The sequence below is a fragment of the Manis javanica genome, chromosome 2 (assembly GCF_040802235.1).
Source record: "Manis javanica isolate MJ-LG chromosome 2, MJ_LKY, whole genome shotgun sequence".
Classification (NCBI taxonomy): domain Eukaryota; kingdom Metazoa; phylum Chordata; class Mammalia; order Pholidota; family Manidae; genus Manis; species Manis javanica.
The window spans coordinates 100,700,607-100,718,378 of record NC_133157.1 but is presented as its reverse complement, the minus strand read 5'-3'; the positions used below and the strand labels follow the sequence as shown (position 1 = coordinate 100,718,378).

Here is a 17,772-nt window from a genome sequence, read left to right as displayed (position 1 = left end):
CTTTTCTCAGGAAGAGGGAACAGGTCAGTAAGACATAGGTTTTTCTGATCATGTTTCTTTTGTTTATAAATTATTCATAAGGAGAACTTGAGAAAGAACAACTGGATGATTCCCCATGATCTTGCACTTGGAAATGGAAGTATAATATTCCCATCTAGACATTCTATGACACTGAGTTGAAATTCCTAAATTAGTAGAATCAGGGATAAGGGTCTGTCATAGTCAGTTTGGGCTGCTGTAATAAATTACCATAGACTGTGGGTGGGGAGGGGGGAGGTTTAAACAGCAGAAACTTATTTCTCACAGTTCTGAAGGCTGGGAAGTCCCAGATCAGGGTTTCACATGGCTGAATTCTGGGAAGAGACTTCTTCCTGGTTGCAGATGGCTGTCTTCTTGCTATGTCCTCAAATGATGAAGAGCAGAAAGGAAATAGTCAAGCAAACTCTTTTGTCTCTTGTCGTGTGCCTCATGATCTCATTACCTCTCAAAGGCCCCATCTCCAAATACCGTCATATTGGAAATTAGGGTTTTAACATCTGAATTTTGGGAAACACATTCAGACCATAGCAGGTCCTTCCTCCCTCCAGGGAACTGCATTTCCAAATTGTGACAGGAATAACAGTTGTTGTTTTTGTAATCTTTTACCATATCCAGAACATAATTTTATATTGTATCCTATGTTAGTATCAGATTAATATAAAATATTGTTTATTATGCTATTATTACTTTGTTGTACAAACATTTTAAATTACTCTCTCTTGCCTATGAACAATTCCAAATTTGATTCTTCTAAAGCTGGCTTCTAATACACCCCTTGATTCTTTCAGGAGTATTGACTCTCCCATAGCAGAACCTCTGGCTTACTTTATTTTTCATTTACTTGGTTTGTTTGTTCCCCTTGATATATGTTGTACATTTCTACTTTACTTGTCTTTGCTTGTAATAATTGCCTTTCAACTTTTCTTTTAAGGAAAGCCTATTCATTCTTTAAGGCTTAGCTTATTTCTGTCTTCCTCTTTTCCAGTCTTACCTCCTAAACATTTACTATATTCTTCTATATCACTCTTCATGTGTGGAAGAGAAAATATATAATTGACATTTAGTAACTGTGGTATGCTTTCATGTTATTTAACATTTTATTTGTAAATACCATGGTTTATCTATCGGCAAACAGTGCAGGGACTGTTTCTCTCATATACTTTTTGTGTTAAAAGATTGAAGAGTCTTGTGTTATTATCCTCAGAGTTCTTGATTATTGTAGATCCTCATCATATTGGTTCCCTTTAAAGTATAATCTTAGGTAACATTTTGGATCATTTGGTTCAGTTGGAAACTTAACTGTGTTGTTAAATTCTTCTAACTTTATTGACTTAGCAGCAACCAAAACAGTTCATAGAGTCTTCTTATATACGATATCATAGGGGAGCCACATACTGGACCTCAATCCAGTTTTGTCATTTACTAGATGTGAAGTTTTGATCAAGTTGTGTAACCTTTCTGGGCCTCAATATTTCTTTACTTGAAAATGATGACAGTATCTTCTTTTTGGGGTTATTTTGGGGGTGGGTGAAGTGAATGTAATGTAGCATAGTAACTTACACATAATAAGTATTTAATAAAATAGTAACTTTTCTTTTCATAGGTATTTTGCTCCTTGAGAATTCACATAACCCTGCTGTCTCTTCATGCTAGCCTAGTTCTCATACATATAGCAGTGAATTATATCAGCAGAGGTATAACTTCAGCCATTTGTAATACCTTTAAATGTTTTCCTTTTTTTAAACAATAGCAACTGCTTATTCACTTACTGATCAAGTGAATGCCATGTTGAAAATATTTGAAAAACAGTCAGATACATTGGAAAGGTAAGCTTTTAAAATAACTCTTTGTCCTAATTATATAGATGAGTACACATTTATTTTTAGAAAAATTAGAAACACAAGGAAGAAATAAGGCAACTGTTAAAGTTTAATGTTCTTACATCAATTTTAATGATATGTATAATTTAAAAATTTTAAATTATCATGTGGAATGTAAATTGTATGACTATAATGGAAAAGAATGTGTCAATTCCTCAAAAAAATAAAAATACAATTACCATATGATATAGAAATCCCTTTTCTGGATATTATAGCCTCCAAAATTGTAATCAGGATCTTAAATAGATATTTGTGTACCCTTGTTCACTGTAGCATTATTCACAATAGCAAAGAATTGGAAGCAACCCAAGCATCCAACAATGGATGGATAGATAAATAAAATTTGATATATAGATACAATGGAATATTATTCAGTCTTAAGGAAATTATGCCACATGATACAACATGAATGAAATATGAGGATATTATACTAAGTAAAATAAGTCAGTCACAAAAGGACAAAGTTGTATGATTTCACTTACATGAGGTACCTAGAGTAGTCAAATTCATAGAGACAGAAAGTAGAATGGTAGTTGCCAGAGACTAGGTGGAGGGGTGAATGGGGAGTTAGTGTTTAATGAGTATGGAATTTCAGTTTTGCAAGATGAAAAAGAATTCTGGAGATGGTCATTGGTTGTACAACAATTTGAATGTACTTAACACTATTGAACTGTACCCTTAAAACTGGTTAAGATTGCAAATTTTATGTGTATTTTACCACAATTTTTAAAGAAGTTAAAAATTACAGTTATACAAAATGTAGTTTGTTTATATTCTTTTCACTTATTTATACCTCTTTGTAAATTCATAATTATCTTTTAATATATATTTAAAGTTAAAACATTCAGAAAATTTCACATCACAGTGTTTTCAAAGAACTTCTAATAATCAGATCTAATGATCAAGACTTAATAGTAGTGTTTACAGATCAAAAGTAAAGAAAAGGATATTCTGGACAGCTTCTAAAAATGGAACGAAAGGACTTATGACTTGCATTAATTTGTGAACAGGTATTTGATGTGTAATTGAGTTAAGCCCCATTTTGCTTTCCTTCCTTCAATCTCCTTAGAAACCTTCCTGTCAGAAGGGAAGGGTCAGAACTTTCACAGTTTTGTTAGATGAAAGCTTTAATATGTTCTATGAGCATTCTTAAAGTAGGAGACTGGTTTCTATGAATACATGTATCATTGGACCAGGGTATTAAAGCAGATACCTATATTGTTGTTTGTCATAGTTCCTTATATTAGGCTTTTGGTATTAGTTATAACTGGTTTTGGAATTCCTGGGTGTAACAGAAAACAGAGGGAAGGACGAGCTGAAGGGGTTGCTATGAAGGAGAGGATTTTCAACTTGTATTGTTCTATATCCAGAATAAGCTTTGTACAATTGTCTGGTCAGTATGCTTTACATGTCAAGAAGTATCTTGAAAATCATTGTGGGTAACCTAAATTTCTTTCATATGGCTATGATTGTATTAGTTGCATAACTGGTATGTTGAAAAAGCATGTGTTGTAGAATGAAATTACAAAGCAACTTTATATTGGATACCTTGTGTTCACTTATATTTGCTAATTGGGGCTAATTCCACCCTACTCCCTGGATCCCTAGATAAAAATTAGGGAAGTCCATGACTTTTCTGATCACTCTTAGAAGTAGAAGGGAACTTTCTTAATTTGATAAAGGCTAGCTACAAAAATCCATAGCTAACATGATATTTAAATAATACCTTCTGTTTAAGATCAGAAACTAAACAGGACATTCCCACTACTTCTATTCATCATGGTAGTAGAGGTTCTAGCCAAGGCAATTAGAGAAGAAAAGGAATTGAAAGGTATTCGTACTGGAAGGGGATAGGTAAAAATAATTCTTTCTGCAGATGTCATGGTTTTGTATATAACAGATCCTCAGGGATCCACTAAAAACTACTAAAAGAAATAAATGAATTCATCAAGGTCAAATTGTGTCCCCCAAAGAGGTGAGGTATGTTGAAGCTCCAACCTCCTAGTACCTAAGAGTGAACTTATTTGGAAATAGCACTGTTGTAGATGTAATTAGTTAAGATGAAGTCATACTGGGGTGGGATGGACCCTTAATCCAATATGACTGGTATCCTCAAAATAATTGGAGAAGATAGTTACACAAAGAGGGAAGACAATCATGGAGGCAGAGATTGGAGTTATGCTTCCACAGTCCAGAGAATACCAGGGACCACTAGGAGCTGTAATAGGTAAGGAAGAATCCTCCCCTCAAGGTTTCAGAGGGAGCCAGATCCTACCAACACCTTAGTTTTAGATATATAGTCTCCAGAACAGTGAGAGAATATATTCTTGCTTTAAATAACCCATATTGTGATGCTTTTGTTACAGTAGCCCTAGAAAACTAATACTCTAACAGTGAACATGCCAAAAATTAAGTAAAACTATTCATTTACAATAGCAACAGAGAGAATGAGAATGAATTAAACAAGAAAAATTGAAGACTTGGTTCACTGAAAATTACAACACATCATTGAAAGAACTTTAAAAAGGCCTAAATAGATAGGCATCCCATTTTCATGGACTGTTTTCATAATAATTTTCAGATGGTCCCAAATTGATCTACAGACTCAATGCAATCTATCGAAATCCCAACTTTCTTTTTTTATGAATTGACAAGCTGATCCTAAAATTCAAGGAAATACAAGGAACTTAGCATAACCAAAGAAATCTTTAGAAGAAGAACAAAGAGGACTCACACTTAACTTATTTTAAAACTTAATACAAAGCTTTAGTAGTCAAGACAGTTTAGCCTAAAGGTAGACGTGTATAGATCAGTGGATAAGAATTCAATATCCCAAAATAAACTCTTCAATTAGGGTCTATAGGTTTTCAACAGGGAGGCCAAGAAAATTCAGTGAGGGAAAGAATGGTCTTTTTAGTCACTGGTACTTAGACAAATGTATATCCATATGCAAAAGAATGAAGTTGAATAATTTCTTCATGCCATGTACTAAAAATTAACTCAAAATTATAAAAAAAATCAATTTAAGAATTAAAACACCTCTTAAAAGCAGCATATGAATAAATCTTCGTGTGTGTGAGTTAGGCAATGGGTTTCTTAAATAGGACCACACCAGAAGTCAATATACAATAGAAAAAAAAATTGAACTTCATAAAAATGAAAAACTTTTGTGTTGCAAATGATACCATCAAGCGTATGGAAATACAACTCTTAGAATGTGAAAACTATTCATAAATCATGTCTGATAAGGGATTTAGGACATATAAAGAACTCTTATACCTCAATAATGAAGAGATAAGTAACCCAATTTAAAAGTGGACAAATAATCAGAATGGACAATTTCCCAAATAGGATATAAAAATGGTCAGTAACTAAGTGAAAAGATAGTCAACAGTTGTCATTCAAGAATTAAAAATCAAAACTATAATGATAAACTACTTCACACCCATTCTGTTAGCTATAGTAAATAAAACCATAAAAATACTTGGTAAGAAAGTAGAGAAATTGGGACTCTCACCCATTGCTGGTGAGAATTTAAGTGGAACATCTGCTGTGGTAACCAGTCAGTTCCTCAAAATGTTATGGAGTAAATGTATGATCCAGAAATTCTTTATTGGGCATAGTAGCATTCTTTATAATAGGCAAAAAGTGGAAACAACCCAAATATCCATAAACTGATGAATAAATACAATGGAATATTATTTGGTAATGAAAAGGAACAAAATACCAATAGATGCTGTGACATGGATGGACCTTGAAATCAGAAAGCCAAGTGTAAGAAACTAGTTTCAAAAGACCATGTATTGTATAATTTTATTTATATAAAATATCCTGAGTAGGCCAATATATAGAGACAGAAAGTACATTAATGGTTGCCTGACTAGGGCAGTGCTGGGAGGAATGAGAAGTGACTGCTAATGGGTATGGAATTTCTTTTTAAGGTAATTAAAATGTTCTAAAATTAGACAGTGGTAATAGCCAGTCAATTTGGTGAATGTATTTTTAAAAAAGCCTTTGAATTGTACACTTTAACTAAGTGAACTGTCTGGTATATTAATAATATATAAATAAAACTTTAAAAATTTCTGATTCTAATAAATAAACAATTCCTTTAGTCAAAACAGTCTACATTTTATCCATATCATAGAATAGTATGTAAGCAAACTGCAGCCCATGAGTCAAAGCAAGTGATGCCCATTCATTTATCTGTCATGCAAACCTGCTGTTGCAGAGTTGGGTAGTAATGACAGACTCATCTGGTGGCAAAGTTTAAAATATTTACTATCTGGCTCTTTACAGAAAAAAGTGTGCCAAATCTGTTCATGGAATAAGAAATGGTGCTTAAAAGGAGTGAGATAGGTCTATGTTTACTGATAAAAATAGAACTCAGAAGTTGTGTCTAGTGAAAAAAATAAGTTGAGAACAACATATACAGTGATGTCATTTATGTGAAAAAACAGACATCCAATCTATTAACAAAAATTATAGAATTGAATAGGTACATCTAGTATTTTATAAATACTTGGAACAAGTTCTGGAGAGATACATAGCAATCTAATAATATATCTGGGGAGAGCATTGGATTTTGGAATGGTGGTCTATTCTAAAAAAAGTGTATTCTAAACTTGTATTATTTTAAAATTTTTACCAAAAACTGTATAAGCATGTTACAGAAATAAAAATATAAATATAAAATTATATTTAATTATAATCATGGAAATGTAAAAAGTAAAATTATACACTGTAGATATTTTTTGTTTATTTTTCAGAGTTATGAATGATCAAGGTTTGTTACAGGCTGTAAGTATGTCACTTTTAGTTTGAAATTTCCCTCTGCCCTTGATGATGTAGATTCTAGAAGTTGTCAGCATACATAATCTTGTATAAAGATCCAGTGCTTACTGAGTATACTTAAGAGATTTCTATGCAGATATGAGCTGGAAGTTTTGCTTACTTTTTTGATTTTACGTATTATCACTCAGAAATACTTCTCTTCTGACTATAACATCCCATGGTCTTCTAAACTCTGTTCATTGTCACTTCTAGTTCCTCTACCTCTTTCAACCCCAATTATGCCCTTACTATATGGATTAATACCAATTCTTCATTATTTTCATGAGTTAATGAAGCCTTTCTTAATAATGAGATAACTAAATAACTTACTTCTCTATATTGAGAGTGTTTGCTTTCATTACTACTAATTTGTAACATTTATTTTTAGAAATACAAAAAGATGGAAAGTGATTTCCAGGTGTTATCAGAGGAGAAACTGATGTTGGAAAATGAACTACAAAAGCTGAAGAATCCAGAGGTTTGTTAAATTTCAGTGTCTGAAAATGGCATACAGTACCTAAAAAGCCAAATTATTTTAGAATAGGAATCAAAGATAGATTTAAAAGTTTTATAATATATTTTCAATATTAGATATGGCAGAAACCATACAATACATTATTAGTTTTGCTGTATACTATTGCTTTTTAAAGAGACTTAAATAACAAGAAAAAGTCTTTACATTTACTCACATAATGATCATTTCTGGTACTCTTCTTTAATTCATGTATTTCCTTATATCCATCTGGTATCAGGTTTCTTCAACTTGAAGGGTTCTTTATCCTTTTCTGTTATATGTTCTGTTGCTGATGTATTATTCAATGCTTCAATTTCTGAAAAAATTTTCCTTTTGCTCTCAGTTTTGAAAGATACTTTTCCTGGATAGAGTTCTAGGTTGACTATTTTTTTCTTCTTCCAGTACTTTAAAGATGTTCTTCTGTCTTCTGGGTCATATTGTTTCCAACAAGAGATCTGTCCTCTATTCTTTCATGTAATCTGCTTTTCTCTTCTACTTTAAAGATTTTCTCTTTGTCACTGCTTTTAATAATTTGGTTATAGTGTGTCATGAGGTAGTTTTCCTTATATTGTTGTGGATTTGTGGGTATATAGCTTTCATCAAATTTGAAAAAAGTTGGCCATTATTTCTTCAAATACTTATTCTCCTTCCTCACCTCTTTTCTCTATTATGCACTCCAATTGCAAGCATACTCATCCATTTGAAATTGTCCTACAGCTCAGATAATATGTTCACTATTTGTAATCTTTTTTTGCCTTTCTTTCATTATTTTAGTATTTTTTGATAGCCAATATATTTAGATTTTTCAGTATAGAAAATATATCCAAATACTCTTATTCAGACTAGAAAATTACTTGTGAACCTTGACAGTTATCATTAAAATTTCATTATTATGCTTATTTTCCATATCCTATGAGGAATTATTTCAGTTTGTGTTTAACTTATGAGAACTCTGTTGCTGTTATGAATTTGGTGTCTTTTGGAAGTTGTGCTCGGAATCAGGAAATAAACACCATTGCCTTAATAAGCTCATCTAAAAATGTCAATAATCGAATTGTTAATTTTTTCTCTACTTTCTTATATAAAATAATCTGGTACTACATGGCAGTTCAAGACTGCTTTAAACATGTGGTTAGTTCTGATATAATACTTTGAAATGCAAATTTGTCCCAACACAATGGAACAATTTGAGCATAATATGAATTTTACATTTGCATGTACAATTTCATCTGTAAAAACTATTAGCTAAAGGCAGAAAATAGCTTCTACATGCTGTCACTGTATGTGTAACATACCATACCAGTCCATATCTGGTGTTAACAACTTTTCATACAATTTCAGATAACTCTCCCTCCAACACTGCACAATAACTCATATGCTTCAAACTGTTCAGTGCTCACTTACACAAACAAGCTTCATGTCTTTTTCAAGATAAAGAAATATATTTATTAAAGTATGTATTTCTTAAATTATTTAACTGTGTAAAACTGGACTAATATTTTTATTAGGTTTCTATTTATTCAACATGTCATTGACAATGTTTTTGCATGCTGTGCACTTAGCACCATATCCCTCATATATCCTGCAGTTTTTATTGCATTATTTTTCTCAGCAATGTGATTTTCAGGAAGGTATGTACTATATTATAGCAGAACTGGCTATAATTTGTTAAAGGAATTTATTTTTGATAGGTATTAGCTTATAAACAACTTACACTTGGTAAAGTACTATATCAAATATTCTGGCTGATCATTAATTTTGTTTTGCTGCTTCTTAGATAATTTTCCTTGACACATAGTATAGTGATTTTCTCAAAGTAAAATGAAAATCTTAGTAATGTATAGTATCATGCATTTCCCTATGATTTATTCTTTCAACTTTTATTTCTGGCTTCTATAAAACTACACAGAAAACAAAATTTACAAGTGATCGAACGAAGAAAAGTGTAAAAATGGAGAAGAAAAAGGCCAAAGGAAAAACTGAGGATTCAGAAGAGTAAGACCTAAAAATATATTAATACATTTTTCTTGTTAATTTATGTTTTCCTTTTATATAAGCAATTTGAGGTAATATAAACATAACTCATTAACAGGTTCCTAAAAAAAATAACAAAAGCTAATATATAATTTTATAAGTAGACTGGGATATGATTGTGGGAGAAAGCTGAGAGGGAAGGACAAAGGAACTCAAAGCAGCTTAGAAGATAATGAACCACAAGATATTCAGTAATAGGTAAACAGAATTCAATTTGTAAATAATTTTAGAGAAAAAGAATTTACCTTGTTTCCTTGGTGGTCTAGCTAATATTTGTAATTTTTATATTAATGCCCCAGTCTGGGTAGTTCTTGTTTTTTTTTTCTCTTCTTTGCTGTACTTGTAGATTGTACTTATTTTATAAAAACAAGTATCTATTTTTTAGGTATGTAGATTATTGCAGCCTTATTTTCTTTAATAATATTAAATAATTTTTGCATTTTGAATTTATTTGGTCAAACCCTAAAATGAATACATAGTTTACAAAGGAAACTATGAATTCAATCTTTATAAAGTTCCACAAATTCTGGTAAGAAATTCACTGGACAAATGATCTTGACCTTTGATTAGAGAAGAAAAAATGACCAATGTACTTTGCCCTATCTCATCTTTCCATATTTTAACCATACCAGTAAGAAGTTAGCTTGAGAAATGTTATCCAATCATTTGTAATTTAACCTATTTGGATTTTATGACTTTAAAAAAAACAAGTATCTTTTGAAAAAATTATTTTCTTTAAAATGGTTTAACTTCTTCTTAAGAAAGCAAAGTAGTCATGCAATTTAAAATATCAGATATATTTTTAAACATTTTTAATTACAGGAAAAAGTCTCTAGTCAAAAAGCATAAAATCAAAGAAGATTTGCTTCAATGCAAGGTAACACACACACACTCTGTCATTTCCACATTGTATATCCATGGTTCATTTATCATATATTAATTGACCATATATGCTTGGGTTTATATCTGGACTCTCTAGTCTGTTCCACTGGTCTATGGGTCTGTTCTTGTGCCAGTACCAAATTGTCTTGATTACTGTGGCTTTGTAGTAGAGCTTGAAGTCAGGGAGCAAAATTCCTCCTGCTTTATTCTTCCTTCTCAGGATTGCTTTGGCTATTCGGGGTCTTTTGTGGTTCCATATGAATTTTAGAACTATTTGCTCTAGTTCGTTGAAGAATGCTGTAGGTATTTTGATAGGGATTGCATTGAATCTGTATTTTGCTTTAGGTAGGATGGCCATTTGACAATATTAATTCTTCCTAGCCAAGAGCATGGGATGAATTTCCATTTATTAGTGTCCTGTTTAATTTCTTTTAAGAATGTCCCATAGTTTTCAGAGTATAGGTCTTTCACTTCCTTGGTTAGATTTGTTCCTAAGTATTTTATTCTTTTTGATGCAATTATGAATGGAATTGTTTTCCTGATTTCTCTTTCTGCTAGTTCATCGTTAGTGTATAGGAATGCCACAGATTTCTGTGTATTAATTTTGTATCCCACAACTTTGCTGAATTCAGATATTAGATCTAGTAGTTTTGGAGTGGGTTCTTTAAGGTTTTTTATGTACAATATTGTTATCTGCAAACAGGGGCAGTTTGACTTCTTCCTTGCTAATCTGGATGCCTTGTGTTTCTTTGTGTTGTCTTATTACCGTGGCTAGGACCTCCAGAACTATGTTGAATAAAAGTGGGGAGAGTGGGCATCCTTGTCTTGTTCACAATCTTAAAGGAAAAGCTTTCAGCTTCTTGTTGTTAAGTAAATGTTGGCCATGGGTTTTTCATATATGGTCTTTATTATGTTGAGGTAGTTTCCCTCTATACCCATTTTGTTGAGAGTTTTTGTCATGAATGGATGTTGAACTTTGTCAAATGCTTTTTCAGCATCTATGGAGATCATCATGTGGTTTCTGTCCTTTTTTTGATGTAGTGGATGATGTTGATGGATTTTCGAATGTTGTACCATCCTTGCATCCTTGGGATGAATCCCAGTTGATCATGATGAACGATATTTTTGATGTGTTTTTGAATTCGGTTTGCTAAAATTTTTTTGAGTATTTTTGTGTCCATGTTCATCAGGTATATTGGTCTGTAATTTTCTTTTTTTATGGTGTCTTTGCCTGGTTTTGGTATTAGAGTGATGTTGGCCTCGTAGAATGTGTTTGGGAGTATTCCTTCCTTTTCTACTTTTTGGAAGACTTTAGGGAGGATAGGTATTAGGTCTTCACTAAATGTTTGATAAAATTCAGCAGTGAAGCCATCTGGTCCAGGGGTTTTGTTCTTAGGTAGTTTTTTGATTACCAGTTCAATATCTTTGCTGGTAATTGGTCTCTTTAGAATTTCTGTTTCATCCTGGGTCAGCTTTGGAAGGTTGTATTTTTGATTTACTTTTTAATGTCACTGGCATCAGAAAATATGACATAAAAAGTCTCTCCTTTTCAGCAGTTTAAAAAAGTTTTCTTTGTGGTCAAGCATATATTTTTGTTTTAGTTTTCTATTCTATAACAAACTACACCAACATTTAAAGTTTTAATACATCTATAATTAATTATTTCTCATTGGTTTTTGGGTTGCCTCGGCCCAGTGGAATGATTCTGTGGGTCCATGTTGTTTCAGTGGGGGTCACTCATGTGGATTCATTCAAGATGGTTTTCTCAAATGTCTGGAGGTAGTTGGAATGGCTATGGGCTGAATCTTTCTCTCTCAGGTATTGCTCATCATTCAGTAGCTAAGCACAAGCATCTTTACATGGCAACTAGAATCCAATAGGCCAAAAGTAGAAGTTGCAAGGCTTCAGAAGACCTGGGCTCAGAAGCCTTAGATAATAATTTCCAGCACATTTTACTGGTTGGGCTCAGCCTAGACTCAAAGAGGAGGAAAATAGGCTCCACCTCTTGATGCAAGAAGTGGTATTATGCATATAAGTTTGGGACAAATTATAGATTATCATTTTTGGAAACCATCTACAGTTGCCTTCCCTCTGGCTGTATGTTAATATTTATCCCACATGCTAAGTGTACTCATCCCTTCCTTCTAAGTCTCATTGTCTTCTAGTTTTATCTTGAAGTCTAGGATCTTAACATTTGTACCAGGTCTAGATATAGATGAAACTTCTTGACACAGCTCCTCTTGATCTGGAAATCTGTTACTTAAAAAGGCAAGTTATCTCTACCTTACCCCTCCAACACATACCTAATGTCTATTTCTGAGGAAAGGATAGGTAACTGAAATAGACACTATTATTTGAAAAGGGGGAAAACAGAAGGCATGTAGTCAGAGCAATTTGGAAATCCAGCTAGACACATGTCACCAGTGCTCCTGGCTCTTAGGTAAGGGGACGTACCTTGATTAGGGTCTAGTTTTGCTGCTTGGTAATGGTTTCCTAATTACTTTGCATTATGGTACTTTAGTTCTACTCTCTGAATCATCATTTCTCTTTCATAAGAAATAGCCCATGTTTGCAGCTGAATAGCTCTCTCAGCTTGCTTTCTGCTCATAGAAAATATGGGACCTAGAGATATCTTTTCATTTTGAAATGTCTTTGACCTTTTAAGTCTAATATGGTGATGTTTTCTTAAAAACTTTTTTCTGTTAATTTTATTGTGGTTCATTCTTTTACTCTTAACCCACATTCATAATTCTTTCTGAGGTAGACCTCTTTTTATTTAAGGTATGTTAGCCTTCTGCAGGAAAATACTCTCAAGATTATTAAAGCTCTTCTGTCTAATTAAGAGAATCCATGAAGAGTAGTTCAGTCTTTCTGAGGTTTTAACAAAGGATCTTAAAGGCATACCCTAGATTTGACTCAGTCTATATTTTGTCAGTACCATGGCTTTCATCTTTTGCCCTAAAGTAATTTCTTTGAGAAGATTTTTTCAGGCTTGAGATTCTGTCTTGGACTTTCTCTGTGTTTTCTAATTTCTGCTTTAAAATTGATCTGTTTTTTCTTTAGCTTATTTCTCTTCTTGCAATACGTTACTGTGTATCACTAATATAAGCCAAACAGTACATTTAGCATTCTGATTGGAAATTTCCTAAGCCAGATCCACAAGTTTATTAGGTATGTTTTTAACATAGCAAGTTTCTCCTAGCCCGAGTGTTATAATTGTTCTGTCACTGCATAACAGAGCCCCTCCCTGCTTTTCCGGCCTCCAAAATTAATTTTCTAGCCTCATTGCCTTTTATAGCCCCCACTACCCGATTGCCACAATTCCTCCAGTCTTTACCTATAACCTTCTTGCTACTTTTCTGGTCTCCATGAGTAGTCTATTTACTACCCTTCCAGTTTCTGCTTACCAGAGTTTGTTTTTTTTCTAAAATTAAGGTATCATTGATATACACTTTTACAAAGGATGAAGGTTTCACATTAGTAATATTGTGGTTACTACATTCAACCATATTATCACCCCACACCCCATTGCAGCCACTTGGAGCCAGTTTTTTTTATTTTTTAAAAGATTTTTTATTAAGATATCATTGACATAGAGTCTTATGTAGGTTTCACATGAAAAACAAAGTGGTTACTACATTCACCCTTATTATTAAGTTCCCCTCACATCCCATTACAGTCACTGTCCATCAAGGTAGTGAGATGCCACAGAGTCCCTACTTGTCTTCCCGGAGTTTTCTTTAAAGTTTTTGTTGTTGTACCATCCCACCTCCAAATATTTGTATTGCTTTTTATCAAACTACACCAAAATTTAGTGGCTTAAAACAATAATGATTTATTAGTTCTCACAATTCATGGACTTGCTGCACTCTGCTAGGCAGTATCTGTCTGATATCAAGCTGACTAAGGTCACTTACATGACTGCATTCAGCTGGGAGCTCAGCAGCAGTTGGGCATGTCCAAGATAGGTTTTCTCACGTCTGGTGTCCTTCATTCACTAGTTTAGTCCAACCTTGTTTACATGGTGACTGAGACTCAAGCAGGCAAAACCAAAACAGTAAAGTTGGTTAAAGAGTGGGATTGGAGGTCCTTAAAGTTTTTTTCCTACATTCTGTAAGGCTATTCAAGGAGAGGAGTGGCATAGAGTGGGGGACATTGTTGGCAGCCAATTATGGAAATAGTCTAACCAATATACAATTTTGTAAATGTTCTTGTGACATAAAATAATGCACATTTTCTATTGCCAGGTATGCCAGTTAACTTTTCATAAAATAACAAATTATTCCAGAACTTAGTGATTTAAAACAGAAGATAGTCATTATTTCTCTTAGTGACTATTGAGGTGTTCTCTCAGTGCAGGACTGACTTGAGCTGGGTGGTGTGAGATAGCTTTATTCACTGTGTATGAGATCCCAACAGTGACATCTAGGATAGATGGTACCTATTTCTAGCCTCATCCTGGGGAGTTTACAGAAGGATTCTCAGTGGCAAGAGAGTAAAACAAAGCTGGAAGACTTTTTGAGACCTAAGCTCAGACCTCAGACAGTGCTATCTGCATATTGTAAAAGTGACACAGGCCAGCTCATTTTCAAGGAATAAGGAAATAGACTGCACCTTTTGAAGGAGCTACTGCAAAGAATTTATGGCTTTTTGTATATATTCTCTTTCCTTTTCTTTCTTTCCCTGTCTTCTCTCTTTATAAAATTCAATTAAATTTAGATTTACTTGTTATATCTTAGTTAGAAAATAAGTCTAGGCTACATATGAAGAGACCCCACATAATTTAATGGCTTAAGCAAGATGGAATATTATTTTTCTCTCATGGAAAGTTTTGGTAGATGGTTTTAGGTGGATATGGTAGCTTGATGTTATCTAGAACCCAGTCTCTTCTTTTTCTCATTTCTCATTGAAGTTTAGAAATTTTACCAGGTCTTAAATCTTTTTATTTAGCTCAAAAAAGTTTTGTTTTCCTAATTCTCTCATTATTATTTATCTTTCTTCTTCCTTTTATCCCTCTGGAACTAATAATTTGATCCTAGATCTATTCTTTACGTTTCTATTTTTCAGTCTTGGCTTCTATTTTATGTTCTGTGCTATGAGATACTTCTTCCATTTACTTTACAATATTTTAAAATAGATTTTTAGAAGACTTTCTCCTTTTTACTTCTTGAATTTTTAAGTTAAAAAATCATGTTTTATAAAAAATCAGGAGAACCTAATTTATGGCTCTAATTGCATCTGTCAGAGATTCCATCACAGTTCTAATGCTCTTTCTAGTTATTTTCTGTCCCTTTAGTTCTGCTTTAGTAAAGATACGTCTTTGGATTGTTCAGTTTGGTCTTCTTCCCATTTTTTAATCAGGTTCTTTTCTTTTTTTTTTTGATATTGAGGTGTATGAATCATTTATATATTTTGGATAACCCCTTATTAGATAAATTGTTTACAAATATATTCTCCCATACTGTAGGATGACTTTTTTGTTCTGCTGATGGTATCCTTTGCTGTATAGAAGCTTTTTATTTGGTGTAGTCCCACTTGTTCACTTCTGATTTTGTTTCTTTTGCCTGTAGAGATTTTGCCTATATTTTCTTCTAAGAGATTTATGGTGTCATATCTTAACATTTAAGTCTTTAATTCATTTCAAGTTTACTTTTGTGTATGGAGTTAAGACAGTGATCCAGTTTCATTCTCTCACATGTAGCTGTCCAGTTTTCCCAATGCCACTTATTGAAGAAACTGTCTTTTCCCCATTGTATATTCATGGTTCCTTTATTGTATATTAATTAGGCCATATATGTGTAGATTTATATCGGGGCTCTCTATTCTGTTCCATTGATCTATGGGTCTGTTCTTGTGCCAGTACCAAATTGTTTTGATTATTGTAGCTTTGTAGCATAGGTTAAAGTCAGGGAGTGTAATCCCCCAGCTTTGTTATTCTTTCTCAGGATTGCTTTGGCTATTTGGAGTCTTTTTTGGTTCCACATGTATTTTAAGATTATTTGCTCTGGTTCATTGAAAAATGTTGTTGATATTTTGATAGGGATTGCACTGAATCTGTGGGCCAATTGATAAGTCAGTTGCTTTGGGCAGGATGGCCATTTTGACAATATTATTTCTTCTTATCTACGAGCATGGAATATATTTCCATTTATTTGTGTCTTCTTTAATTTCTCTTATGAGTGTCTCATTGTTTACAGAGTACATGTCTTTCACCTCCTTGGTTAGTTTATTCCTAGGTACTTTATGCTTTTTGATGTACTTTTAAATGGAATTGCTTCCCTGATTTCTCTTTTGGCTAGTTTGTTGTTAGTATATAGGATAGATTTCTGGGTATTAACTTTGTATCCTGCAACTTTGCTTAATCCAGTTATTAGCTCTAATAATTTTTTGCTGGTGTCTTTAGGGTTTACTATGTATAATAGCATGTCATCTGCAAATAGTGACAGTTTTACTTCTTCCTTACCAATTTGGATGCCATTTATCTCTTTATCTTGTGTGATTGCCATGGCTAGGACCTCCAGTACTTTGATGAATAAAAGTGGTGAGAATGGACATCCTTGTCTTTTTCCTGACCTTATAGGAAAATCTTTCAGCTTTTCATCATTGAGTATAATGTTAGTTGTGGCTGCTTCTGCTGCCTCTGTTTTTAATAGATGCCATGATCTCTCAAATTTCAATGAGAATATAAATGTAGTTTTAAAGCTTTCTTTTGTTTCTTAAAATAACTGTGTTTCAGAAAAGGAACATTTTCTCTACACTTCAAAGATATTTCTCCATTTTTTTTTTTGGCTTTCAATTTTTTTTTTCCTCACAAGCACCAGTCATTCAATCATCATTTATTTCTGTGTGATTTAAGAGAAAAACTGTGTTTAACAAAAGAATGAACAGCAGTCGACTTACAGACACTGAGAAGTGACTGTTACCATGGGGGAGGGATTGGGTTGAGTTAGTGGGGAAGGTGAAGGGGGTAAGGAGGCACAAAATCTCAGTCACAATATAAGTTGGTCATGGGAATGGTAGTATAGCATGAAGAATATAGCCAATGATTCTGTAACATTTTCTTATGTTGATAGATAGTAACTGCACAAATTGGGGTGGGGATTTAATAATGTGGGTGACTGTTGAACCACTGTGTTGTATATTTGAAACTAATATAAGATTGTATGTCAACATACTTCAATAAAAAAAAGAAACTAAATGAGTTAAGTATGGAGTAGGGACACTGTAAAAAAAGAAATCTGTGTTCTCTTTTGTTTAGATAGATATTTTCTACTTCCATTGTCATATTCATCATCATATACAATCTGCTCCTGTGTTCATCCATTACATTTTCAAATTCAGATATGTTTATCTGTGCTACAATTTCTAGTTTGCCAGTTTTTGTAGTTTGTATTTCTCTGAGACCTCCATAATTTCATTTATTATGAACATGTTTTCCTTTGTTTTGTATTACAGTAGTTACTTTAAAATTCTTGTACACCAATTCTAAAATCTAGACTATGTTGGGATTACTCCCTGTAGATTGTTTTTTATCTTAAGAGTAAGTCTCATTTTCCTGTTTCTTCAAATGTCAAGTAATTCTAAATTGTA

General features: G+C 33.0%; 1 protein-coding gene across 1 annotated transcript in view; it reads left to right on the top strand.

Moving 5' to 3' along the window:
* CCDC7 (coiled-coil domain containing 7) overlaps nucleotides 1-17,772 on the top strand; it is a 149,687-nt gene that overhangs the window by 121,292 nt on the left and 10,623 nt on the right. Inside the window, 5 exon segments of the mRNA XM_073218869.1 lie at nucleotides 1,790-1,865; nucleotides 6,689-6,719; nucleotides 7,141-7,230; nucleotides 9,176-9,261; nucleotides 10,123-10,177. Of these exon segments, the coding sequence (XP_073074970.1) occupies nucleotides 1,790-1,865; nucleotides 6,689-6,719; nucleotides 7,141-7,230; nucleotides 9,176-9,261; nucleotides 10,123-10,177 (338 nt within the window).